This window comes from Ranitomeya imitator, chromosome 5 (genome assembly GCF_032444005.1).
Source record: "Ranitomeya imitator isolate aRanImi1 chromosome 5, aRanImi1.pri, whole genome shotgun sequence".
NCBI classification, from domain to species: domain Eukaryota; kingdom Metazoa; phylum Chordata; class Amphibia; order Anura; family Dendrobatidae; genus Ranitomeya; species Ranitomeya imitator.
Window position 1 is genome coordinate 121,932,749 of NC_091286.1, and position 26,530 is coordinate 121,959,278.

The 26,530-nt window shown below is 42.6% G+C and overlaps 1 protein-coding gene across 1 annotated transcript in view; it reads right to left on the reverse strand.

The window, feature by feature from the left end:
* The window catches only part of TTC27 (tetratricopeptide repeat domain 27), a 630,563-nt gene that overhangs the window by 503,561 nt on the left and 100,472 nt on the right, over window positions 1-26,530 (reverse strand). Inside the window, exon 4 of the mRNA XM_069769113.1 lies at window positions 15,395-15,524. Within this exon, the coding sequence (XP_069625214.1) occupies window positions 15,395-15,524 (130 nt within the window). The remainder of the gene's footprint in view (window positions 1-15,394; window positions 15,525-26,530) is intronic.

Genomic DNA, 26,530 nt, shown 5'->3' on the forward strand with positions numbered 1-26,530 from the left:
AATTTGCAATGTGCCAGGGGTCTCACAGAAGAGTTGCAGACCCCAGCATTCAGCCTATACATATAGAGTATGTATGAAACATCTTTAGTACAAGAGCAAATGAGGACCACACCAAAAAAATTAATGCTTGACTAGTAACAACTACATACAATATAGGTGTCACGATCCATGTTTGGATCTGTGGCAGATCTGGCTTCTCAGATTAAAACTTTTTTCCTTTCAGGCTATTGGGGGTTAATGCAGTTTCCCCCCTGGTGGCCGCTGGTGTAATTATATTGCTGCCTAGACTGCTGATGTGGGTGGTGACCACTCCCACCGTCCGTCGTAAGGTCACCTGATGCATCAGCTGACGGTTGGTTATACACGTCCTTTTGGATACCAACCGTGCTGAAGACTGGAGGTTGCTAGTGCAGTGGTGCTTCAGCAGAATGCTGTAATTTGGTGCCTTACCCTGCTGGGCGGTGCATTTCAGCAGAGAAAGCTAAGTGTGGTTTTGTGTTTCCTTTGCCCTGTGGTGTTTGTCTTACCTTACCTTGTGTTGCATTAGTGCAGCGGTGGGACCAGTGCTCTCACCTGCCAGTTCCCTACTTAGGGATAGGTGCAGGGCAAGTGAGGGACTAGGTATCCTGCTCGGCGACGGGTTGAAAGAACCCGTATAGGGACGCTAGTAAGAGCAGGACACATCTTCAGGTGAGTGCAGGAGGTGTCCATTCTCCATTCCCTACCGACAGAGCACACCTTTGTTAAAGTGTCCCTGATGTACCCTTGTGTGTTTTGCCGTTTTGTGACTGTCCCTCGGCTATGGTGAATGGTTAGAAGTAAGTGGCATTCAGATGCTCCGTGTTATTATAATGACTCCCAACAGTGCATCAACACAAGGCAATAAAGAACAGGGAAGGTTTTGCCCAATTTTTTTTGTATAATCCTTACATTTAATCATTGGGATCTGTTGATTCTGCAGATTACAGGCTATTTTGTGAAAACAAAAGAAGCTGGATGAAAATGATAAGGAGTGACAAGCTGCCGCAGAGCATAACACAATAGCGCACACTTGCATTATGCTGAATGTGAAGCCTCGCTGCCTTCAGTCTTCATAAAATCAACACTGGCACTAAAGCAAAGAATAATCAAGTAACTAAACCTTTACTTATGTTGCCTGCAAGTGCATCCTAATAATTGCTGGAGTCCGGCTTGTACAATACTCTGACGTCTCCCAATGTCCTACTACATGTAATGTATCCCCTTCTGAATCTACAGTTCTGCCGCCCCTCTATGGCAAACCTCCCATGATAAGTTATTGACACTTCGTATTTTTGCTGAGCAAATCATCCTTCATCTTATAGTTCCTGCAAAGTGAATGTGAATTATAGAAATCTCCCGCTGGGCAGCACAGACTGCCCCACGGTGCGTTTTTCATTAAATCAACAATATGTCATCATTTGTACAGTTTCTTCATAGAATTGCATAAGATGTAGGAAAATCCGCTGGTAAAAAGCAGACCTGCGCATGTAGGGCGTATCCGCTACAGAAATGGAGTCGGCACATCATACGAATGAATGTAACTGCACCATCAGAAAGTCTCAAGCCAAAATGTTGCCCGTCATTATTACAGGTGACCAATCACAGGGGTTATACTCAGGAAAACTCAGTGTTCACAGCGTGTAAATGCTGTTTTTAGGCTGTGTTCACATGTAACACACATCCTGCCATTTTTCTGCAGGTGTCCACATAATACGAAATAACAATCCTCTTTGATAATTGCGTTTTTGCTGCTTTTTTGTTTTACTTTTATTTTTCAAATGCAGATTTGAAGCAGCATTTTTTTAATGTGTATTGTTAGTACAGAAAAGCTTTGATTCTACCCTTAAAGGGAAACTATCACTAGATTTTTGTTATCTAATCTCAGAGCAGCTTAACCCCTTAACCCCCAAAGCTATTTTCGGTTTTGTACTCCCCCTCCTTCACAGAGCCATAACTTTTTTATTTTTCAGTCAATATGGCCATGTGAGGGCTTATTTTTTGCGAGACGTACTTTTGAACGACACCATTGGTTTTACCATGTCGCATACTAGAAAAAACAGGAAAAAAAATTCCAAGTGAGGTGAAACTGCAAAAAAAGTGCAATCCCACACTTGTTTTTTGTTTGGCTATTTTGCTAGGTTCACTAAATGCTAAAACTGACCTGCCATTATGATTGTCCAGGTCATTACGAGTTCATAGACACCAAATATGTCTAGGTTCTTTTTTAATCTAAGTGGAGAGAAAAAAATCCAAGCTTTGCTAAAAAAAAAAAAAAAAAAATAGCAATTTTCGGATACCTGTAGTGTTTCCATTTTTCGTGATCTGGGGTTGGGGCAGGGCTTATTTTTTGCGTGCCGAGCTGGCATTTTTAATGATACCATTTTGGTGCAGATACGTTCTTTTGATCGCCCGTTATTGCATTTTAACCCCTTTCTGACATCTGCTGTACTATCCCGTTGAGGGGGTAAGGGCCCGTATGACCACCGACGGGATAGTACGTCATCACCAATCAGCCGCGCTCATGGGGGGAGCGCAGTCGATCGGGGCCAGGTGTCGGCTGACTATCACAGTTGACATCCGGCACATTAGCCCCTGGAACACTGCGATCAAACATGATCGCAGTGTTCCCGTCGCGACCAATCAGCGACGCGGGAGTTCTGTGACAGACAGACAGACAGGCGGAAGTGACCCTTAGACAATTATATAGTAGATATATATATATATACACTAGATGGTGGCCCGATTCTAATGCATCGGGTATTCTAGAATATGTATGCATATAGCAGCCACATTGTATATAGCACAGCCCACTTAACACCGAAAGCCACGTAGTATATAGCACAGCCACATAGTATATAGGAGCCACGTAGTATATAGCACAGCCACGTAGTATATAGCACAGCCACGTAGTATATAGCACAGCCCACGTAGTATATAGCACAGCCCACGTAGTATATAGCACAGCCCACGTAGCATATAGCACAGCCACATAGTATATAGCACAGCCACATAGTATAAGGCCCAGCCACATAGTATATAGCACAGCCACGTAGTATATAACACAGCCCACACAGTATATAGCACAGCCCACGAAAGTATATAACACAGCCTACGTAACACAGACAGCCACGTAGTATATTGCACAGCCACGTAGTATATAGTATAGCCACGTAGTATATAGCAGTCACTTAGTATATAACACTGCCTGCGTAGTATATGGTACAGCCGCGTAGTATATAACACAGCCCACGTAATATATAACACAGCCCACGTAATATATAGCACAGCCCATGTAGTATATAACACAGCCCACGTAGTATATAACACTGCCCACGTAGTATATAACACTGCTCACGTAGTATATAACACTGCCCACGTAGTATATAGTACTGCCCACATAGTATATAACACAGCCCACGTAGTATATAACAGCCCACGCAGTATATAACAGCCACGCAGTATATAATACAGCCCAAGTACTATATAGCAGTGTGGGCACCATATCCCCGTTAAAAAAATAAAATAAAATAAAAAATAGTTATATACTCACCCTCCGGCAGCCCCAGGATCCAGGCGAGGCGTTTAGCGATGCTCCTCGCGACGCTCCGGTCCCAAGAATGCATTGCAGTCTCGCAAGATGATGATGTAGCTGTCTCGCGAGAGCGCTACGTCATCATCTCACGAGATCGCAATGCATAGCCCGGAGCGTCGCGAGGAATGGGAAAAGCTCCGTAAGGTGAGAATAGCACGATTTATTTATTTTTTTAACATTAGATCTTTTTACTATTGATGCTGCATAGGCAGCATCAATAGAAAAAAGTTCGTCACATAGAGTTAATAGCAGCGTTAACAGACTGCATTACACCTCGTTATGCCGCGGTGTAACGCAGTCGGTTTAACGGACTGCTACAACGCTATGTGGGTGGCGGGCGCTGACTTGGGGGGATTATGGAAGGGGCACTGAGTGCAGGGGAGTAGGGAGTGGCCATTTCGCGGCAAGACTGTGCCCATCGCTGATTGGTCATGGCCAGCTGGCCGTGATCAATCAGCGACTTGGGATTTCCGTGACAGACAGACAGAAAGACAAAAATTGACCCTTAGACAATTATATAGTAGATATAAACATAAGTATAAATGTACATGTATGTTCTCGGGCAATAGTAAATTAAATACTACTATGGTGAACGGATACATAAGGTATGTAAAATCAATAGCTAGAATAACCGAAACAAGGCAATAAGAAAGCAAAAGAAGCTAACACTTAATATTATGGGGAAGACCAACCGCTGAGTATATTCACTTCATATGCCACTAATGCAAGAATACTGTCATCTACATCATGCTGAGAGATTTCAACCATGTGGAAAGGGTCAGTTCTGGGCAATTCATGATATGAGCAAATAGAATTAATGCATATTTACATAACAAACGTACGTGCCAAGAAATCATGTTACCAGGAACCTCTGATGGAGATCTGATGATTAAATTCCTCAGTCTGGATTCACACAGTGAAGTTCTGAATTATGAATGTGTCAGATATCATTCAGTATGACTTTCAGTAGGACTTTCTTTCTAACAATACTATATAATCTAATGCTTTGGTTGTAATGGAATATTGTCGATTAAACAAAGATAAACCGTATGGCAGAAATATGAGATGTACAATGGATTTCTTTTAAATTGTACCCTCCAGTTCTGACTTATGTTTAACAAATCAAACAAGCATCTAGTAGGTTCTAATTTGATCAAATTGGTAGTCCAAGCAATGAGTATCAAGGTCACTGCTTCCACTAACATAATAGTTTCAAAGTTTAAGGTTGAACTGTCAAGGTAAGTTTATGGAGTCCAACCTATAACCTAACATAGTGACTCAGAGGAAAGCAAAAAAGCCTATGAGTCAGACGCGAATTGCCCCATATAGGGAAAAAAATTCCTTCCCGAATCTACGTATAGTAATCAGACTAGTTCCTTGTATCAACACGCCATCACAGAATCTAGTACCCCTACCCAGTGATGTTATTTTTTTTAAAAGAGGCATCCAGGCCATCTTGTAATTTTTAATTAGTGAATCAACCAGCACAACATCATGTGGTAGAGGAAATAATGAGAAACAAGTAGCCTAGACTAGCTCCAAAAACTGCGCCAACAGTCTTTAATGGTTATAAATAAGGTTTAGTGCCATTGTTGGTGAACTGGTGATGAAGGAGGCTCAAATATTCAAGGGATGCTCCCTCTACGACCATTGGTTCCCGATTCCATTAGTGTACTGTACGTAAAGGTACTTGGCTCCTTGCACGTGCTCCTCTTTCCGGATGCACGTTTTCCATAGTGTAGATATTCACTTTTCACCTACAGCCCCTTGTCAGCTGCAAATGAAGAACACAGGACGCTGGATATAATGTGCGGCTACTGGATAAAGGTCACATCTGCGGTGCTCATAATGTGAATGGAATACCACAAATCTGAAGATCTGAGGGGCAGACAGAGGAACTGGTCAACCACTCCAGTAACTCTACAAGATAAGAATACTACATACATCAACTACACTGCTCAAAAAAATAAAGGGAACACTTAAACAACAGAATATAACTCCAAGTAAATCAAACTGTCCACTTAGGAAGCAACACTGTCTGACAATCAATTTCACATGCTGTTGTGCAAATGGAAAAGACAACAGATGGAAATTATTGGTAATTATCAAGACACACTCAATAAAGGAGTGGTTCTGCAGGTGGGGACCACAGACCACATCTCAGTACCAATGCTTTCTGGCTGATGTTTTGGTCACTTTTGAATGTTGGTTGTGCTTTCACACTCGTGGTAGCATGAGACGGACTCTACAACCCACACAAGTGGCTCAGGTAGTGCAGCTCATCCAGGATGGCTCATCAATGCGAGCTGTGGCAAGAAGGTTTGCTGTGTCTGTTAGCGTAGTGTCCAGAGGCTGGAGGCGCTACCAGGAGACAGGCCAGTACACCAGGAGACGTGGAGAGGGCCATAGGAAGGCAGCAACCCAGCAGCAGGACCACTACCTTAGCCTTTGTGCAAGGAGCAAAAGGAGGAGCACTGCCAGAGCCCTGCAAAATTACCTCCAGCAGGCCACAAATGTGCATATGTCTGCACAAACAGTTAGAAACGGACTGAGTGCCTGACGTCCACAGATTCGTAAATTCTCCACTGGTGCCCTGTGCTCTTCACAGATGAAAGCAGGTTCACACTGAGCTCATGTGACAGACGTGATAGAGTCTGGAGACGCTGTGGAGAGCGATCGGCTGCCTGCAACATCCTTCAGCATGACAGGTTTGGCAGTGGGTCAGTAATGGAGTGGGGTGTCATTTCTTTGGAGGGCCGCACAGCCCTCCATATGCTCGCCAGAGGTAGCCTGATTGCCATTAGGTACCGAAATTAGATCCTAAGACCCCTTGTGAGACCATATGCTGGTGTGGTTGGCACTGGGTTCCTCCTAATGCAGGACAATGCCAGACCTCATATGGCTGGAGTGTGTCAGCAGTTCCTGCAAAATGAAGGCATTGAAGCTATGGACTGGCCCGCCCGTTCCCCTGAATCCGATTGAACACATCTGGGACATCATATCTCGAACCATCCACCAACGTCACATTGCACCACAGACTGTCCAGGAGTTGGCGGATGCTTTAGTCTAGGTCTGGGAGGAGATCCCTAAGGAGACCATCCGCTGTCTCATCAGGATCATACCCAGGCATTGTAGGGAGGTTACACAGGCACGTGGATGCCACACACACTACTGAGCATCATTTCCTTGTCTTGAGGCATTTCCACTGAAGTTGGATTAGCCTGTAACTTGATTCCACCTTGATTTTGAACATCATTCCAGCTCCAGACCTCCGTGGGATATTAGTTGTGATTTATGTTGATAATTTTTAGGTTTTATTTTTCTCAACACATTCCACAATGTAATAAATAAAGATTTACAACTGGAATGTTTCATTCAGTGATATCTAGGATGTGGGATTTTACCGTTCCCTTTATTTTTTTGAGCAGTGTATATTCTGACATTTATATACTTGTCGATTGTGAGCCCTTGTGGGCAGGGTCCTCTCTCCTACTGGGCCAGTCGTATTAAGATTATTGTGCTTGTTTTTTGTTTCTATAGCCCTTTTGACATGTACAGCGACAAGGAATAAATGTCGCTATAATAAATAATAATTTAGGACAGTTATGTAGATAAGCCAATGACATGACTTGTGGATAGTGGAAACATTGCAATCACCCACCCATGAACTATAATAATAATCTTTATTTTTATATAGCGCTAACATATTCCGCAGCGCTTTACAGTTTGCACACAATATCATCGCTGTCACAATCTAAATTCCCTATCAGTATGTCTTTAGAATGTGGGAAGAAATCGGAGTGCCCTGAGGAAACCCACGCAAGCACAGGGTGAACATACAAACTCCTTGCAGATGTTGTCCTTGGTGCGATTTGAACCCAGGACTCCAGCGATGCAGTGCTAACCACTGAGCCACCGTGCTGCTATATATGTTCTCTTTATTCCATTTGTTAAAAGCAGTGAGAAGATGGTGGATAGATAACTGATTATAGATAACTGATTATCTTGTACGCATATACAAATGTCTGTTGTGTACCCATCCTCTTATGCGGTTTTTCATATATATATATATATATATATATATATATATATATATATATATATATATATATATATATATATATATACACTGAAATTATGTTTTATATTCTTGGTTCTTCAAAGTAGCCACCTTTTGCTTTGATGACTGCTTTGCTCACTCTTGGCATTCTCTTGATGAGCTTCAAAAGGTAGTCACCGGGAATGGTCTTCCAACTATCTTGAAGGAGTTCCGAGAGATGCTTGGCACTTGTCGGCCCTTTTGCCTTCACTCTGCGGTCCATCTCGATTGGATTCAGGTCCGGTGACTTTGGAGGCCAGGTCATCTAGCGTAGCACCCCATCACTCTCCTTCTTGGTCAAATAGCCCTTACACAGCCTGGAGGTGTTTTTGGGGTCATTATCCTGTTAAATGATGGTCCAACTAAACGCAAACCGGATGGAATAGCATGCCGCTGCAAGATGCTGTGGTAGCCATGCTGGTTTAGTATGCCTTCAATTTTGAAAAAATCCCCAACAGTGTCACCAGCAAAGCACCCCCACACCATCACACCTCCTCATTCATGCTTCACGGTGGGAACCAGGCATGTAGAGTCCATCCGTTCACCTTTTCTGCATCGCACAAAGACACGGTGGTTGGAACCAAAGATCTCAAATTTGGACTCATCAGACCAAAGCACAGATTTCCACTGGTCTAATGTCCATTCCTTGTGTTCTTTAGCCCAAACAAGTCTCTTCTGCTTGTTGTCTGTCCATAGAAGTGGTTTCCTAGCAGCTATTTTACCATGAAGGCCTGCTGCACAAAGTCTCCTCTTAAAAGTTGTTGTAGAGATGTGTCTGCTGCTGGAACTCTGTGTGGCATTGACCTGGTCTCTAATCTGAGCTGCTGTTAACCTGCGATTTCTGAGGCTGGTGACTCGGATAATCTTATCCTCAGAAGCAGAGCTGACTCTTGGTCTTCCTTTCCTGGGGAGCTCCTCGTGTGAGCCAGGTTCTTTGTAGCACTTGATGGTTTTGCCACTGCACTTGGGGACACTTTCAAAGTTTTCCCATTTTTTCAGACTGGCTGACCTTCATTTCTTAAAGTAATGATGGCCACTCGTTTTTCTTTACTTAGCTGCTTTTTTCTTGCCATAATACAAATTCTAACAGTCTATTCAGTAGGACTATCAGCTGTGTATCCACCAGACTTCTGCACAACACAACTGATGGCCCCAACCCCATTTATAAGGCAAGAAATCCCACTTATTAAACCTGACAGGGCACACCTGTGAATTGAAAACCATTCCCGGTGACTACCTCTTGAAGCTCATCAAGAGAATGCCAAGAGTCTGCAAAGCAGTCATCAAAGCAAAAGGTGGCTACTTTGAAGAACCTAGGATATAAGACATAATTTCAGTTGTTCCACGTTTTTTTGTTAAGTATTTAATTCCACATGTGTTAATTCATTGTTTTGATGCCTTCAGTGCAAATGTACAATTTTCATAGTCATGAAAATACAGAAAAATCTTTAAATGAGAGGGTGTGTCCAAACTTTTGGTCTGTACTGTGTATATATATATATATATATATATATATATATATATATATATATATATATTATTTTTGTACATACATTACCAGAATAACATGACTGAACAAGAATTAGACACTGTAACATCAATTAAGAGAGAGAAGAGAAGTTTCGAGATGAGGCAACAGCCAATCTGCTTCTGCTCAACCTTGATAGTTCTCACACACACTTACGGTAAATGACAGCTCTATCATTTCTCACTTCATCAATGCTGTGAAAATGATTGTAGCAAGACATTAGAAAGATACAGATCTACCATCTATATTAGAATGGACCAATGACCATAATTCCATTTATATTTTGGAAAAACTTACTATGTCCCGTGGTCGAGACAACAATCTTCTTGCTGTTTTTAACAAATGGAACACTATTTTTTGGACTACTGTGTGCCCCATCTTTTCTACTATCAGCAGGTAAGGTTTTCTCTTTATTCCATGAATTGAAAAAAAAGCAAGGAGATGGTGGTGGAAACTATTTTATGGAGTGATGGGTACCACAATGGTAGTACTACCTGCTGGTACAGCTTACTGAACTATTACTTGCTGGGAGTGCACGGACTGCATTGAGGGTGTGCTAGACGTGCAGGTGCAGCTTGTCTAGGAAATGTACCTAAATGGCATGATATTGGCATGTTACTTATGGTCATATTTCACAGACTAATTAAAGGGTTTATCTCGGCTTCTTAAATGGATATAACTGTAAAATGCTTGTAAAAAAAAGTAACTTTGCATTTTAACTCATTAAAAATTCTGTTCATTCTCAAGAACAGAGGGATTTTTAATTTCATAGCCTCTTGGTGCCTAGGATACAGGCCGCTACTGCAGTCGATCAGAGATGGCCAGTTTCCTATGGAAGGAGCATTGTTGTAAGCGCAGATTTGGCCAGCATTATTGCCCTGGTACTCTGCCAATGCTACAGAGGAAAAACTCCAGCTTGTTCAAACGGTCAATCTTCAGTAGCACACATTCCCCTGGCAAGAAGGAAGTTGGAAGGCCGAGGAGTGGTGCACTCCAGAAGAAAGAAGATTAGACAATCCTTTAAAGGATTCAGGTTTTAAACTTGTCTTTTAAAACTGATGTGTAAACGGAATAATGTATAATGACTTCAGCCTTCTGTGTAATTTTTGGCAATCTCAGTAGTGCCAGAAGATGAATGAAGCAAGTTGGTCGTTAAGAATAGCTGTACCAAGATAGAAGAAAATGGGACACTAAAGACCACATAGATATTGGATAGAAGTCAGCCGACCCCTCCAGTTGAATGACATCAAATGTGCATGGGGGACTTTCAATTCTTTCCGATAGATGATGTAGTGTTCACATGGAGCAGTCAGAAGAGACAGCAGACATCTATGGTCACTATTCACTGTTCATAGCTGGGCGAGAAGCTCCATTAAGAGCATCTATAGTAGATTGACATTTAGCAGGAAACATACCATTAAATTCATGACTTTTATTCCCCATCAAACCCATGGACAGCACAGTGGAACCCAACAGACTTCATCATCAATGGTGACAATTGAGTGTCATTGCTCGCTGATCTGGCACCAAGACATAGGCTTCACTAAAACTGTAAGCCACAATGAAATCAGTATAAAAAAAGAAGGCAGACACCACACAGAATAGATGGTAGGACAGATAGAAAGCGTATGGTCGGGGAACCTCAGACCTCTGCGGCTTGTTGGCAGAGAGAATTAATCTGCTACAATCCATAGATTTCCAGATATAGTGTTCAGCTTTTTAATTGAGAATGCATGTTTCTCCAGTACTGACTATAATTGGATTGTGATAATATGAGCTACATAAATCTATACACATGCAACCGGAACAATAAATACCACATTTATTATAGCTGCTACACCCATGTTCCTACACAGCATAAAAATATTCCTAACACGTGGAGGAGTCATTTAACCAGCAGAGAAGAAATGAAATAATAATGATCTATCCATGCAAGACATACAGCCCTTTGTACTGCGAGTGCGATTACTTAAATGTTCCATTTCCAGCACAGCTGATTATATCCACCTTGTCTCCGTCCAAAAGCCTAATTTTTAATCCACCAGACATTTTTACAACTTATTATCAACAGTTTATTCATGGGGGGACTCGCCACTCTTGGCAAACAAAGAATAGAGATAGAGCTCGCTCAGAATAAATTAGACAGGAGAGACCTTGTGGATATGCACAAGAGCAAAGTGATAAATCATTTTCATTCCACAAATACAAAATTTCAATTAAGTATAATCAAAAGCGCTGAGCGTTCATCAAAAAAACAGATCGCTCATTTTCCAGATAAGGGTAATTCAGTTTTATTCCAGCTGGGTTCATATGGAAATCGCACGTCATGGTTGGAGACCCACTAAGCCTTGCTTGTGTGCCGGGACGTCCTATCTCTCGGGACAAACAAGTCATCAAATATGCTTATCGTCGCCTTCCGGTTCTATAGCATTCTTCTACTAGCATTCTGCTACGTGGTTACCAGGCGGCTGTGTGTTTGGACTATTAATGACCAACAACTATATCTATCCAAGCCAATATATCAGGTCTCTTGTCATGAAAAGCTTTTAGGAATGGCAGAAAGTAGGCATCACTTTAACCCTGCTGTTCTGTTCGGTCTGGGGAGACCTATTTTGAACTTTGGTATTTTTTGGGGTGTTCAAGATGCGGTTCTGAAACTTGTGGTTGATTGACTTAAATGAGGATGGGTCGGTCGGCCACGGGTTTCAGAGCCGCATCTTGAATATTTTAAAGAATATTGAAGTTCAAAGTCGGTCATTTTTGACCAACAGAACAGCAGGGTTAAAACTTTGATTTACGATATGAAGATTGTGTCCGTTGTCTGTTGGTGTGCCGTCTGGCCTGTGACGAGGTCTCTCCTACAGAAAATGTGCCCTCACGACAAAAATAAAACTGGCATTCCTGCTATAAAGGGAAATGTATAGAAAGATTAATGGAATAATTAGTAACCAACATTTAAGTAAAGGTGTGAGTTCTTTTGTTCTATTATTTCACTTATTTCTTGCTTTTTTAAGGCATTTTTCTTCCATTTCTCAAGAGATTTCCAGCACATTGACCTGACATTGAAGTGACATTGTGGGAATCTCAGGATCCCGATTATATAGATTTCTGTCCCTCTCATATGTGACAAAGTGGTTTTATATAAGGAGTCAGTCTTCAGTGCACACTGAATCAAAATGCAAGAAATGAGCATCCTCACTTGACTACTCCCAGACTGATCATCCAAAAGCAGCCATCACTCCAAGCCAGCACCCTTGTTCTTGGGGTTGGTGAGCGGCCCGACCTCCTGCTCCCCAATCAGATACTTATCTTGTGCTCTGCCTCACCATACGATGAGAACTGCACTTAGTCAAGGGTTTTGCTAGCATGTTGTGATACGGTGCGACATTTTCATGTATTTGCTTCATGAGAAATTGGGAATTCTCTAACAAGATAGAAAAATTGTGAGAAAGGACAATGCATTTATGGCAAATTATATAAATATTCCAGAAAAAAGGGAAATCTTCCCTGCATCTCTCCATGCTCATCCGAGAGAATCAGGCCAATTATGCAAGTGACACACGGATCAAACTCTGATCAGAATGTGATCCGATTCTCTTGGATGAGGAGAAGATGGAGAACAAAATTTCTCCATCTTCTCCACTGTATCAGTGCGGGGAAATCAAACTGCTCTCTGATGTCATCAGAGTGCAGTCCGATGGTTTCCACGAGGACCATTACTTACATCAGGGAAATGTAATTTAAGCAAAAAAAAAGTAGTTTTAAAATTTGATCTGCAAATTATTAGAACATTTAAAAAGTAATTCTAAACATCATAAATCTCCCAAAGATCTACAACTGGTCATCTGTACAGGTACTTTAATGTCTTTATTACATGTTCTTTGTGACCATCTTTGACTCCTTAAGTCACTAATCTGGTTATTTACTTTGATACAGTATATACCTCACACTGGGGTAAATATCGCGCTGCATAGTGCCATGTCAAAGAGATTGCACCGCACAGGGTCGGATCGATCCTCATGGTGTGAAAGGGAGCAGAAATGTTCAGATCACACTCACAAAATATGATAAGCAACGCTCAAAGTGAGAGTGATGGTCTGCAACGGGATCTGAATGGAGGAGGCTTAGGCTAGTTTCACACTAGCGTTTACCTGACCTGCGGAGAGCTGCGGACTTCCTCCGTGAAGCCCCGCCCTCGGCCGCACCTCCGCCTACTTCTGCATGCGGCTTGCGTACCTATCTTTAACATTAGGTACGCAGATCGTGCGGCTATATGCGGATGCTGCCGCATGCGTCGTTTTGATGATGCAGGAAAAAAAATGCTACAGGCTGCATCCTACGCTGGTCGCCGCATCGTCAAAACGACGCATGCGGCACCATCCGCATACAGCCGCACGACCTGCGTACCTAATGTTAAAGATAGGTACGCAGGCCACATGCAGAAGTAGACGGAGGTGCGGCCGAGGGCGGGGCTTCATGGAGGAAGTCCGCAGCCCGCCGCAGATCAGGTAAACACTAATGTGAAACCGGCCGGGAATATATACATGCTGAGAGGACTCTCCCAGCAATCCTGTGAGCAGATCAATGGTAATACTGAAATTATACATCTTATGACCGGCATGTGTTAGATTATGGTTATGTGTAAACAGGAAGTAAGGGATGGAAGGGAGAGAAGGGAGAAAGGAAGGACGAAGGGAGAGAGGAAGGATGGAAAGGAGAAAGGAAGGGAGGAAGGAAGGAAGGGATGAAAAAGTATGGAGGAAGAAAGGGAAGGAGGAAGAAGGAAGGAGGAAGAAAGAAGGAGGAAGATAGCAAAGGTGTAATAAGAGACTAAGGGAGGAATGAAGACGGAGAAGCAAGAGTGGAAAAAAGTGGGAAGGGAGGCTAGGGAGAGGGGAAGAAAGAGGCAAAAGGGGAAGGAAGAAAAGGAGAGAGAGAAAGAAAAACAAAGAAATTAGTGAGAACGAAAGGAAAGAGGAAGGGAAGGACAAAGAAAGGAAAGGAAAGGGAGGGAGAGAGAGAGAAGAAGAAAGAGAAGAAGAGGAAGAAAATGAGAGAGGGAGGAAGAAAAAGAGAATGAGGAAGAAAAAGAAGAGGAAGAAAAAAATAAAATGAGGAAGAAAAAGAGAGAGGGGAGGAAGAAAAAGAGAGGAGGGGAGGAAGAAAAAGAGAAGAGAGAAGAAGAAAAAGAGAGAAAGGAAGAAAGAAACGAAGTTGAAAAAATCGTAATACAATCTGCTTAGCTGTATTCCGAATTCCCATGGTAGTGAGTAGGTAGATAGGACAACCCCTTTAATCACCATTTAAAAAAAAATGTGTGAAGTGCTTCTAATCTGGTTTGTTTTTCAAATTCTCAAGATATTAGTTTACTGTCAGTGAATGACTGGTGAAGAGGTCGGTGATTGACTGCAGTATTCACAAGGTTGTGGATGGAGACATCACTGCTGAAGCCCAGTAAATAAAGACCAGTGCGGAGCAGCAGAGAGCCAGCACTGGCCATGATGGTGGGAGGTGGGACGTCAATACATAAGAAATGCTTATTTTGTTATTTGACCCTGTTGCATGCCTTTGCCCCAATTTTGCCTGATCTTAGGCAACCCCTGTAAAGAGTTATAAATATCTCAGACAATCAAGATACTTCCACTGGATATGCCATAAATGTCCGATAGATGTGGGTCCCACCGAACTCCATAATGGCGGTCCTCCATTGTCACATACAGGCAAAAATAAATGTGGTGAACCCCTGTTCTCAAGTTAGGTATGGGACCCACATCTATCAGACACTTGGAGCGTCTCTGTATGTGCCATAAATGTCTGTAATGGAAGGTAGGATTAACCATTGGCATGCCATGCTCCGCAACACATCATCTTCCCCTCATGCTTGCACCAAAGCATGGTGGATCCAGGCAAAACAAAGTCTGAGTTTTTCTTGAAGTCTTTTTTTTTTTCAATGAAATGATTCCAAATCAATAATTGTGGATAAGCCGAGCTGCAGTGGTGACAGAATCTGACGCCATCGTTACTGAAATTACTGAGATCTTATGGAGACCGCCCACTATAACAAGCCAGCACTCCCTTTAGAAAGCATGAGATGTGATTGGTTCCGCAGTACATCACACAGTCGCTATATATTACAGCAGAGATTTCTTCTTACCTCTGTAAAGCGCTCAAACAGTTGTGATGGCAAAAAGTCTTGAGGCTCCGAGAGCACAGGGGGTCCCGTCCAATTGCTCTGCGCAAACAGGTGGAGGCAGCCGACTCCCAGAAGAAACACCTGTAGTTGCCTACATAAAAAAAATACAAAGTACTTAACAGGCAGTGTTACCTCAAACATAATAGTCAGTCCCAAACCTGGCCTTAAATGTAGGTCTTCTTGGCCTATAAGGCAATACCTGAGGAACTGGACTTTGCCTTTTCACAGCGATGAGTTTGGGTTCTAGAAATCCTTGCACATAGGAGGGTCACTGTGTTCTAATTGGAATGTGTTCCTTTTTAACAAATTGAGGATGTCCTTTACATTGTCAGGTATTTAAGGGGAATCTGTCAGCAGGTTTTCTCTAAGAAATCTGACAGCATCCTGAGGTAGGGGCCGAAACCACAATTATGATGATGTATCACTTAGTTTACTGAGTGCAGCGGTTGTGACAGAATCACAGTATTCTCTGCAGCAGATTTAGCAGAGCTCGGAATGCTGAGCCGTGTATAACTCCGCCCCCAGCACTGATTTTCTGCTGTGTACAATGTATACACAGCACAGAGAGCTGCTAATCAGTGCTGAGCCTGGCAGCTTGTCCTGTAGTGGTAATCTCCAGCTGATTTAACAATGAATTCATTGGAACAGGAAAACACAGCCCAGTAAGTGATCCATCGGTGAAATCAGTGCCTTGGCTCCTATCTCATGCTGTTCTCCGAACATATAGCAAAAGCCTGCTGACAGGTTCCCTTTAATGATAAGCCCTAGAAATGAATGACAAAAGTAAACCGAAAATAAATGTGACCCCTCCAGTATCCTCTGTATATTCCTGAAACTGAGCATCTAGTAGAAGCAGCAGCTGTGGATTGCCAAGTGGGTGTGGTTTACTATTAGTCACATTGCAGATAAAGCAAAGAGGAGAGGCTCTAACTGGAACCAGTTCTACAGCCACACAGAGGATTCCTTTATATATTTCTCTGTGTAAGGGAGGTCGGTCAGTCCAAAATGACTGTACAGGTGTTTAGTGCACCCTTGGTGTGGCCGATTTTTAAGTGCACCTTCTCACCTGCTTGTTTTCCATCTATCTCCACCCGTCTGGGGCTCTATAAAGCAAGAGCTGTCAATTAAAGAGGGAGTTGGGGGAATAAACAAAATACAAGGTGATGGGAAGGTGCTCTTAAAGGGGTTTTCCAGTCTATATCAATAAGTCTGCTGACAGTCTGTGTGACTGCAGACTTATAATCCCCCCAGCATATGCACTGTGCGCTCAGGGATTCGTCGGTTTCTGAGCCGGGACCGGAGGATATTTATGCATTATGCATATTCCAGGCCAGAGCCCTTCCAATGTGCCGCGCCCCGACTAGTGACACGGTCGTCCAGTTGGTATGGAGTGAGGCTGCGCCTACTGGCCAGGATCTGGCCTGGAGTATATATAACTCATACATACCCTCTAGTCCCGGCTCAGAAACCGGCGGATCTCCACAGCGCATAGTGAATACACTGGGGGGATTCATAAGTCTGCAGTCACAGAGCCAGTACTTGGTTTGAACAGACATTCTGTGCTGACAGAGTCCCCTTAATCTGTAATCAGAGACAAAACAGGATCAAAGGAAGAAAGGAGATTAAGGAAGAAATTTAATTTTATTGAATTTTCTATGTTTACAGTTCCAGTGTCAGGTTTCCAGGGAAATGCATTTAGGATATGTCCGGACTCTCCCCTTGTACCAATCTGTCCTTGTTAGTTCACCATATTTTATACTTCTATCTTGTATGTAAACCCTTCTCATGTACAGCACCATGGAGTCAATGCTGCTCTAAAAATAAATAATAATAAAAATAATATTCCATGTGTGTGAGACTGGAGGGTACAACTTATGCAAACCTCAACTGATTAGGACATCCGTAGGCTTCTGCTTGAATGCCTGGAGTATATGGGAGGAGGCAGCGACAGGGAGACTGGAGAGCGACACAGTCAGTGGATTAGATTTCTTCCATATTTACCATACAAAACCATAAGTATCAAACCACTGATTCCCACTTTATCACAGAAAACTTTAATTGCTTGTAAAAGATGAAAATGCAAGAACAGTACACACAAAAATGGGAACAATTTTGCACATTCTGATCACTGCAGTGGTGACTAAAGCTATGGTCACATCATCTTTGACCCTATGTTAAATGGCCCCATAGGGGCTTATGTCCAAACCCTCGCAAAACAGGCTTTGGGTATATGAGCTGACTGGGCCACAGTGGCTCAGTGGTTAGCACTGTTGCTTTGCAGGGATCCTGGGTTCAAATCCCACCAAGGACAACATCTGTAAGGAGTTTGTATGTTCTCCCCGAGTTTGCGTGGGTTTCCTCCAGGGTCTCCGGTTTCCTCCCACACTACAAAGACATACTGACAGGGAATCTAGATTGTGAGCCCCAATGGGGACAAGCATAGGGTCAAACATAATGTGAATCTTGCCCTATAACAGAAAAAACGTAACACGCACATTTGTACAATATTATACTAAGTTTTATAGGCACAAAACCCAAACAGCTGAATGTGACCAGAGATTAGGAGATAGCATATGAATCCAAGAACGGGATATGATTCTATATTCCCCAGGGGATTCATAAGAATCAAAGCAAAACAAATTAAATGTCCAAATCTACTAAATAATTCAAGACACCAGTACAAATCAGTACGGTTAGGACCCAAGTAATTTGTAAGCGGCCATATGGTATCTAGACACATCTTGCGAAATGCATTGCACATAGAGATCTTCTATTGAATAATGTGCTCACACCAAATGCTTAGAGTGAATATGAGAGATATATATCTTTGTACTATCTTAGCCAGTAGATAGAAAAATATTAAGATTTGACAGTCCTCAGTGGTTGATACCTTTTAATAGCTAACTGAAAAGATGGTAACAAATTGCAAGCTTTCGAGACTACTAAGGTCTCTTCATCAGGCATAGAAAAACACAAAATCTGAAGAAACACATTTATATACAACACAGCACAGAAATACTGCAATAGAAAAGACAAGTGACGTGAAGCAGAACTATCCTTATGGGAGAGAGATAAACACTTGTGGCCATAAATATTGGAACAGTTCATAGATAAGGAGTGTGAAAGTTTTATTGATTGGGGTCTGGTTCTGTGTTGTGATGCCTCCATAAGGTCTGAGGAGCAAATTCCTTAAATGATGTAAAAAGACTTAAATCCATGCTACACATTCATTCCTGCACTGAGTGTGTCAAAGGTTGTCATGAGTCCCTTCTGTCTTCTCTGAGATTTGAGGTTACCTTTTACTAAAAGTGTGAGTCTGAGGTTGTGGGTTATAAAAATCACCTAGGCAGGTTAATGATGCAACTATTTTTATTCCATACATCCATGATTATACAACAAATCCATGTAGATGGCCAAAATACAATGTCCTCTGTCCACAGGTTACCAGTCTGAGACCGGTAGTTCCACTGGGCCCATTCCAGGCGATACCCACTGTGTCTCTACTTTTGGTTGGCCCACAGCTTTTGGTACCTCCAGCCGGTATAGTGTGCAGTCACAGCCTATGTTCCTCTAGACGATGGATATCACGACCATAGCTCATGGATATCCCTCCAGCCAACATTCAATCTCCAAAACTCCATAGACCACAGTCCATCCATCCCAGCTTGGATACTCTCTCACTTCGTAGTCCCTCCAACCACTGCCTGATTCAATTTATGTGTCTTCCCCACCCCCCACCCCCTTCCCCTTAAAAGAATTTTCTTTAGCTTACAGAACAGAGAATATTCCATCACCTGGGGCTGATGTAAGATGATTGCTTTACATTTGCCTTTACCAGTCTCCTGTTTGGCCTTAGCTATACATAAGATCTAGCCTGCTCCTCTTCCTCTGCTTACTGTCACTGATTGGAAACATTGATTCCCGAGGATGAACTGACGAGCAAGAAAATCACTAATAAAAAACAGCAAGAAAATATCTAATGAAACACAACAAAACCGGTGCTTCGTGCTGGAAAAAGTCTCCGCTCCACGTCCATTTGTCCTATAGTCTTTAGTAAGCAGCCATATCCTCTCAACAAGTAATTTCATTTAGATTGTGCTGTGATCAGGGCTACAAAAATGTTTGCCCACAGGTAGACCCATTCTTTTTTCTCTTCTTGTGTGGTGATGAAAATTCATCCTTTTTCTCAGCTTTTGCCCTGTATCCCCCACATACAGACCTGTTGTGAATTCTGTGGCAGAGCTCCCTCCTGTGGTCACAAGTGGTACTTCGGCTGGTTCTCTCTGTGAGCTTCCGTTGGTGGAGGAAAGTGGTACTGCGGCTTCTGAGTTTCCTTCCTCAGGTGAGTGGTGAAGTCGTTAGGTGCTGCTCTATTTAACTCCACCTAGTGCTTCGATCCTGGCCTCCAGTCAATGTTCTAGTATTGGACCTGTTTCCTCCTGGATCGTTCCTGTGGCCTGCTGCTCTGCATAGCTAAGTTCCTCTTTGCTATTTGTTTGCTGTTTTTTTCTGTCCAGCTTGTCAATTTGTTTTTTTCTGCTTGCTGGAAGCTCTGGGACGCAGAGGGTGTACCTCCGTGCCGTTAGTTCGGTACGGAGGGTCTTTTTGCCCCCTTTGCGTGGTTTTTGTAGGGTTTTGTGTTGACCGCAAAGTTACCTTTCCTATCCTCGCTCTGTTCAGAAAGTTGGGCCTCACTTTGCTAAATCTATTTCATCTCTACATTTGTCTTTTCATCTTAACTCACAGTCATTATATGTGGGGGCTGCCTTTTCCTTTGGGGTATTTCTCTGAGGCAAGGTAGGCTTATTTTCTATCTTCAGGCTAGCTACTTTCTCAGGCCGTGCCGAGTTGCATAGGGAGCGTTAGGCGCAATCCACGGCTGCCTTTAGTGTGTTGGAGAGGATTAGGGATTGCGGTCAACAGAGTTCCCACGTCTCAGAGCTCGTTCTTGTTTTTTGGGTTATTGCCAGGTCACTGTATGTGCGCTGACCTCTATGTCCATTGTGGTACTGAATTACCTTTCATAACACAGACCCCCAGTTGGACATTTAGTACAAATAATTAGGTACAGCACATTAGAAGTGTTGCAGCTGAAGGTACCTGGGATCTTGTAGTCCTGATGTGAATTGGGGATCTTTATCTTGTCCGTGGTCATTATAAATAGACAGGTTTTGCATTTTTTCTGGTTGCAAGGAAAGGTTCCTGCAGCTGTTGGAGAGGACAGGGAGCTTCTGACAATGATGCTTCTTAGATTTGGGGGCTGTCTATAACACAGTAGTGGGGGGGGGGGAGGTCAATATGGATTGCAATCGGGCATCTTTTTGTAGTAAAGGTTGTAATTGTTGTACAGCTCCCCTTAGCACCTCCAAATTTGGATTGTAAGTAACTACTAGAGGTACCCGGTTATTTTCTTCTTTAGCTTTATAATGTAGCAGGTGATTCCTTGATATTCTGGTGGCTCTTATAAATTGGTTTTCAGTAGTTCTTGGATGGGAGCTCGGATTCAAAAAGGTCTTTCTGAAGTGACCAATGTGTTTGTCTTTATCCATGGGGTTGGAGCATATTCAATTGTATCTGATTGCTTGGATGTAGACAATAGTTTTTTTATGTGTTTTGGATGGAAACTGTCCCATTTAAGATATGTTGGACGGCCGGTAGGCTTCTTATAAAGGGATGTCTCTATTTCATTCTTCTGTAGCTTAATCATAGAGTCCAAAGAGTTAATTTCAGTACAGAAGTAGTTGAGTGTTAAGTTGATGGTGGGATGAAATTGATTAAATTGTTCATGGAAAGTCTTTAGCTGTGGCTCAGACTCAAAATATCATCAATATAACGGTGGTAGGCCAGAGGCCTGATGGGACATGAGGACAAAAAGTTATTTTTAAGCTTGGCCATGAAACGATTTGCATACTGTGGAGCCATTTTACTTCCCATTGCTGTGCCTGTCTCCTGTAGATATATCTTGTTATCAAATTCAAAGTAATTGTAGGTGAGGATGAATTTTATAAGTTTTACCACAGAATCAGCATCAGTCCCTGTGCTTTCCATGATGACTTTGCAGGCATGTAATCCATGCTGGTGTGGGATATTAGAGTACAAAGATTCCACATCCATGGTGCCCAGGATGGTTCCTTCTGGTAGAGGACCTATTGCTGAAAGTTTATTCAATAGGTCAGTTGTGTCCTGAATGTAGCAGGGGTTTTTTATACCAGTGGTTTAACCCCTCTCTGACTTTGGACGTACTATCCCGTCTAGGTGCCCTGGGCCTATCTGACCCTCGACGGGATAGTACGTCATAGCAATCGGCCGCGCTCACGGGGGGAGCGCGGCCGATCGCGGCCGGGTGTCAGCTGCCTATCGCAGCTGACATTCAGCACAATGTGCCAGGAGCGGTCACGGACCGCCCCCGGCACATTAACCCCTGGCACACCGCGATCAAACATGATCGCAGTGTGCCGGCGGTATAGGGAAGCATCGCGCAGGGAGGGGGCTCCCAGCGGGCTTCCCTGAGCCCCCCGCAGCAACGCGAGGATCTCCCTACCTCCCTCCCTCCCTGCTCCAGGCCCAGATCAGAGCAGGCGCTTGGTAAGCCTGCAGCACCAAGTCAGATCGGTGATCTGACAGAGTGCTGTGCAAACTGTCAGATCACCGATCTGTGATGTCCCCCCCTGGAACAAAGTCAAAAAGTTTAAAAAAAAATTTCCAAATGTGTAAAAATAAATTTAAAAAAAATTCCTAAATAATGAAAAAATATATATATATTATTCCCATAAATACATTTGTTTATCTAAATTAAAAAAAACAATAATAGTACACACATTTAGTATCGCCGCGTCCGTAACAACCCAACCTATAAAACTGTCCCACTAGTTAACCCCTTCAGTAAACACCGTAAGAAAAAAAAAACGAGGCAAAAAACAACGCTTTATTATCATACCGCCGAACAAAAAGTGGAATAACACGCGATCAAAAAGACAGATATAAATAACCATGGTACCGCTGAAAACGTCATCTTGTCCCGCAAAAAACGAGCCGCCACACAGCATCATCAGCGGAAAAAAAAAAAGTTATAGTCCTCAGAATAAAGCGATGCAAAAATAATTATTTTTTCTGTAAAATAGTTTTTATCGTATAAAAGCGCCAAAACATAAAAAAATGATATAAATGAGATATCGCTGTAATCGTACTGACCCGAAGAATAAAACTGCTTTATCCATTTTACCAAACGCGGAATGGTATAAACGCCTCCCCCAAAAGAAGTTCATGAATAGCTGGTTTTCTGTCATTCTGCCTCACAAAAATCAGAATAAAAAGCGATCAAAAAATGTCCCGTGCCCGAAAATGTTACCAATAAAAACGTCAGCTCGTCCCGCAAAAAACAAGACCTCACATGACTCTGTGGACTCAAATATGGAAAATTTATAGCTCACCAAAATGTGGTAATGCAAAAAATATTTTTTGCAATAAAAAGCGTCTTTCAGTGTGTGACGGCTGACAATCATAAAAATCCGCTAAAAAACCCGCTATAAAAGTAAATCAACCCCCCCTTCATCACCCCCTTAGTTAGGGAAAAATAAAAAAAAAATAAAAAAATGTATTTATTTCCATTTTCCCATTAGGGTTAGGGCTAGGGTTAGGGCTAGGGTTAGGGTTAGGGCTAGGGTTAGGGCTAGAGCTAGGGTTAGGGCTAGGGCTAGAGCTAGGGTTAGGGCTAAGGTTAGGGTTGAGGCTAAAGTTAGGGTTAGGATTACATTTACGGTTGGGAATAGGGTTGGGATTAGGGTTAGGGGTGTGTCTGGGTTAGAGGTATGGTTAGGGTTACCGTTGGGATTAGGGTTAGGGGTGTGTTTGGATTAGGATTTCAGTTATAATTGGGGGGTTTCCACTGTTTAGGCCCATCAGGGGCTCTCCAAACGTGACATGGCGTCCGATCTCAATTCCAGCCAATTCAGCGTTGAAAAAGTAAAACAGTGCTCCTTCCCTTCCGAGCTCTCCCGTGTGCCCAAACAGGGGTTTACCCAACATATGGGGTATCAACGTACTCAGGACAAATTGGACAACAACTTTTGGGGTCCAATTTCTCCTGTTACCCTTGGGAAAATACAAAACTGGGGGCTGAAAAATAATTTTTGTGGGAAAAAAAAAGGATTTTTTATTTTCTCGGCTCTGCGTTATAAACTGTAGTGAAACACTTGGGGGTTCAAAGTTCTCACAACACATCTAGATAAGTTACTTGGGGGTCTAGTTTCCAATATGGGGTCACTTGTGGGGGGGGGTTTCTACTGTTTAGGTACATTAGGGGCTCTGCAAACGCAATGTGACGCCTGCAGACCAATCCATCTAAGTCTGCATTCCAAATTATGCTCCTTCCCTTCCGAGCTCTGCCATGCGCTTAAACGGTGGTCCCCCCCCCCCCCCCCCCACATATGGGGTATCAGCGTACTCAGAACAAATTGGACAACAACTTTTGGGGTCCAATTTCACCTGTTACCCTCGGAAAAATACAAAACTGGGGGCTAAAAAATAATTTTTGTGGGAAAAAATTTTTGTTTTATTTTTACGGCTCTGCGTTATAAACTTCTGTGAAGCCCTTGGTGGGTCCAGATAAGTTCCTTAGGGGGTCTACTTTCCAAAATCGTGTCACTTGTGGGGGGTTTCAATGTTTAGGCACATCAGTGGCTCTCCAAATGCAACATGGCGTCCCATCTCAAATCCTGTCAATTTTGCATTGAAAAGTCAAACGGCGCTCCTTCCCTTCCGAGCTCTCCCATGCGCCCAAACAGTGGTTTACCCCCACATATAAGGTATCAGCGTACTCAGGACAAATTGTACAACAACTTTTGGGGTCCAATTTCTTCTCTTACCCTCAGGAAAATAAAAAATTGGGGGCAAAAATATGATTTTTGTGAAAAAAATGATTTATTTATTTTTACGGTTCTGCATTATAAACTTCTGTGAAGCACTTGGTGGGTCACCACATCTCTAGATAAGTTCCTTAGGGGTCTACTTTCCAAAATGGTGTCACTTGTGGGGGTTTCCACTGTTTAGGCAGATCAGGGGCTCTCCAAACGCAACATGGCATCCCATCTCAATTCCTGTCAATTTTGCATTGAAAAGTCAAATTGCCCTCCTTCGCTTCCGAGCTCTGTCATGCGCCCAAACAGTGGTTTACCCCCATATATGGGGTATCGGCGTACTCAGGAGAAATTGTACAACAACTTTTGGGGTCCATTTTCTCCTGTTATCCTTGGTAAAATAAAACAAATTGGAGCTGAAGTAATTTTTTTGTGAAAAAAAGTTAAATGTTCATTTTTATTTAAACATTCCAAAAATTCCTGTGAAACACCTGAAGAGTTAATAAACTTCTTGAATGTGGTTTTGAGCACCTTGAGGGGTTCAGTTTTTAGAATGGTGTCACACTTGGGTATTTTCTATCATATAGACCCCTCAAAATGACTTCAAATGAGATGTGGTCCCTAAAAAAAAATGATGTTGTAAAAATGAGAAATTGCTGGTCAACTTTTAACCCTTATAACTCCCTAACAAAAAAAAATTTTTGGTTCCAAAATTGTGCTGATGTAAAGTAGACATGTGGGGTATGTTACTTATTAAGTATTTTTTGTGACATATCTCTGTGATTTAATTGCATAAAAATTCAAAGTTGGAAAATTGCGAAATTTGCCAAATTTTTGCCAAATTTGTTTTTTTTTCCACAAATAAACGCAGGTAATATCAAATAAATTTTACCATTATCATGAAGTACAATATGTCACGAGAAAACAATGTCAAAATCACCAGGATCCGTTGAAGCATTCCAGAGTTATAACCTCATAAAGGGACAGTGGTCAGAATTGTAAAAATTGGCCTGGTCATTGACGTGCAAACCACACTTGGGGGAAAAGGGGTTAAGAATACCCTCTGGCCATCCAGAAACCTGCTCAGTAAGGGTGCCCACACATGAAATAATTGGTCTTCCTGGATTTCCAGAGTTGTGGAGTCCCTATTCTTGGACTCTCTGGTATCAGGTCATCTGCTCTTGTGGACTTGTCAGGCAGACAATTCTGCTTCACGTCACTTGCCTTATCTATTGCATTATTTATGTGCCGTGTTGTCTATATAAATATGTGATTCTTCAGATTTTGTATTAGTCTATGCCTGATGAAGAGACCGGAGTAGTCTTGAAAGTTTGCAACTTGTTAACATCTTTTTTTTTTTTTAGCCATTAAAAAGGCATCAACCACTGAGGACACTCAAATCTAAATAGAATGAATAGGTCAGACAGGACAATTACTGCAATACACTAGTGATGGGCGAACGTGCTCAGTGATTCTCAGATATTACTCGTGTATCTGGGATGTGCTCGGCATTCGTCGAGAAATGTCTGGAGCTTGGATAGAATGCTCAAATCACTGACCCACATGCTTGGCGCCCAGGGCCGGCTCCAGGTTTTTGAGGGCCCCGGGCGAAAGAGTCTCAGTGGGCCCCCCCCTCTTTAACACATACCACGATTCATGATGCAGATACAGCAGAGAAACATACCACAGCCAAGTAGCGTATAACACAGCCCACGTAGTATATAACACAGCCCACATAGTATATAGCACAGCCACGTAGTATATTGCCCAGCCACGTAGTATATAGCACAGCCAAGTAGTGTATAACACAGCCACGTAGTATATAGCACAGCCATGTAGTATATAGCACAGCCACGTAGTATATAGCACAGCCACGTAGTATATTGCCCAGCCACATAGTATATTGCCCAGCCACATAGTATATTGCCCAGCCACGTAGTATATTGCCCAGCCACGTAGTATATTGCAGCCACGTAGTGTATTGCACAGCCAAGTAGTATATAGCACAGCCAAGTAGCGTATAACACAGCCATGTAGTATATAGCACAGCCACGTAGTATATAGCACATCCACGTAGTATATAGCACAGCCACGTAGTATATAGCACAGCCACGTAGTATATAGCACAGCCACGTAGTATATAGCACAGCCACGTAGTATATTGCACAGCCACATAGTATATTGCACAGCCACGTAGTATATAGCACAGCCACGTAGTATATAGCACAGAGACGTAGTATAT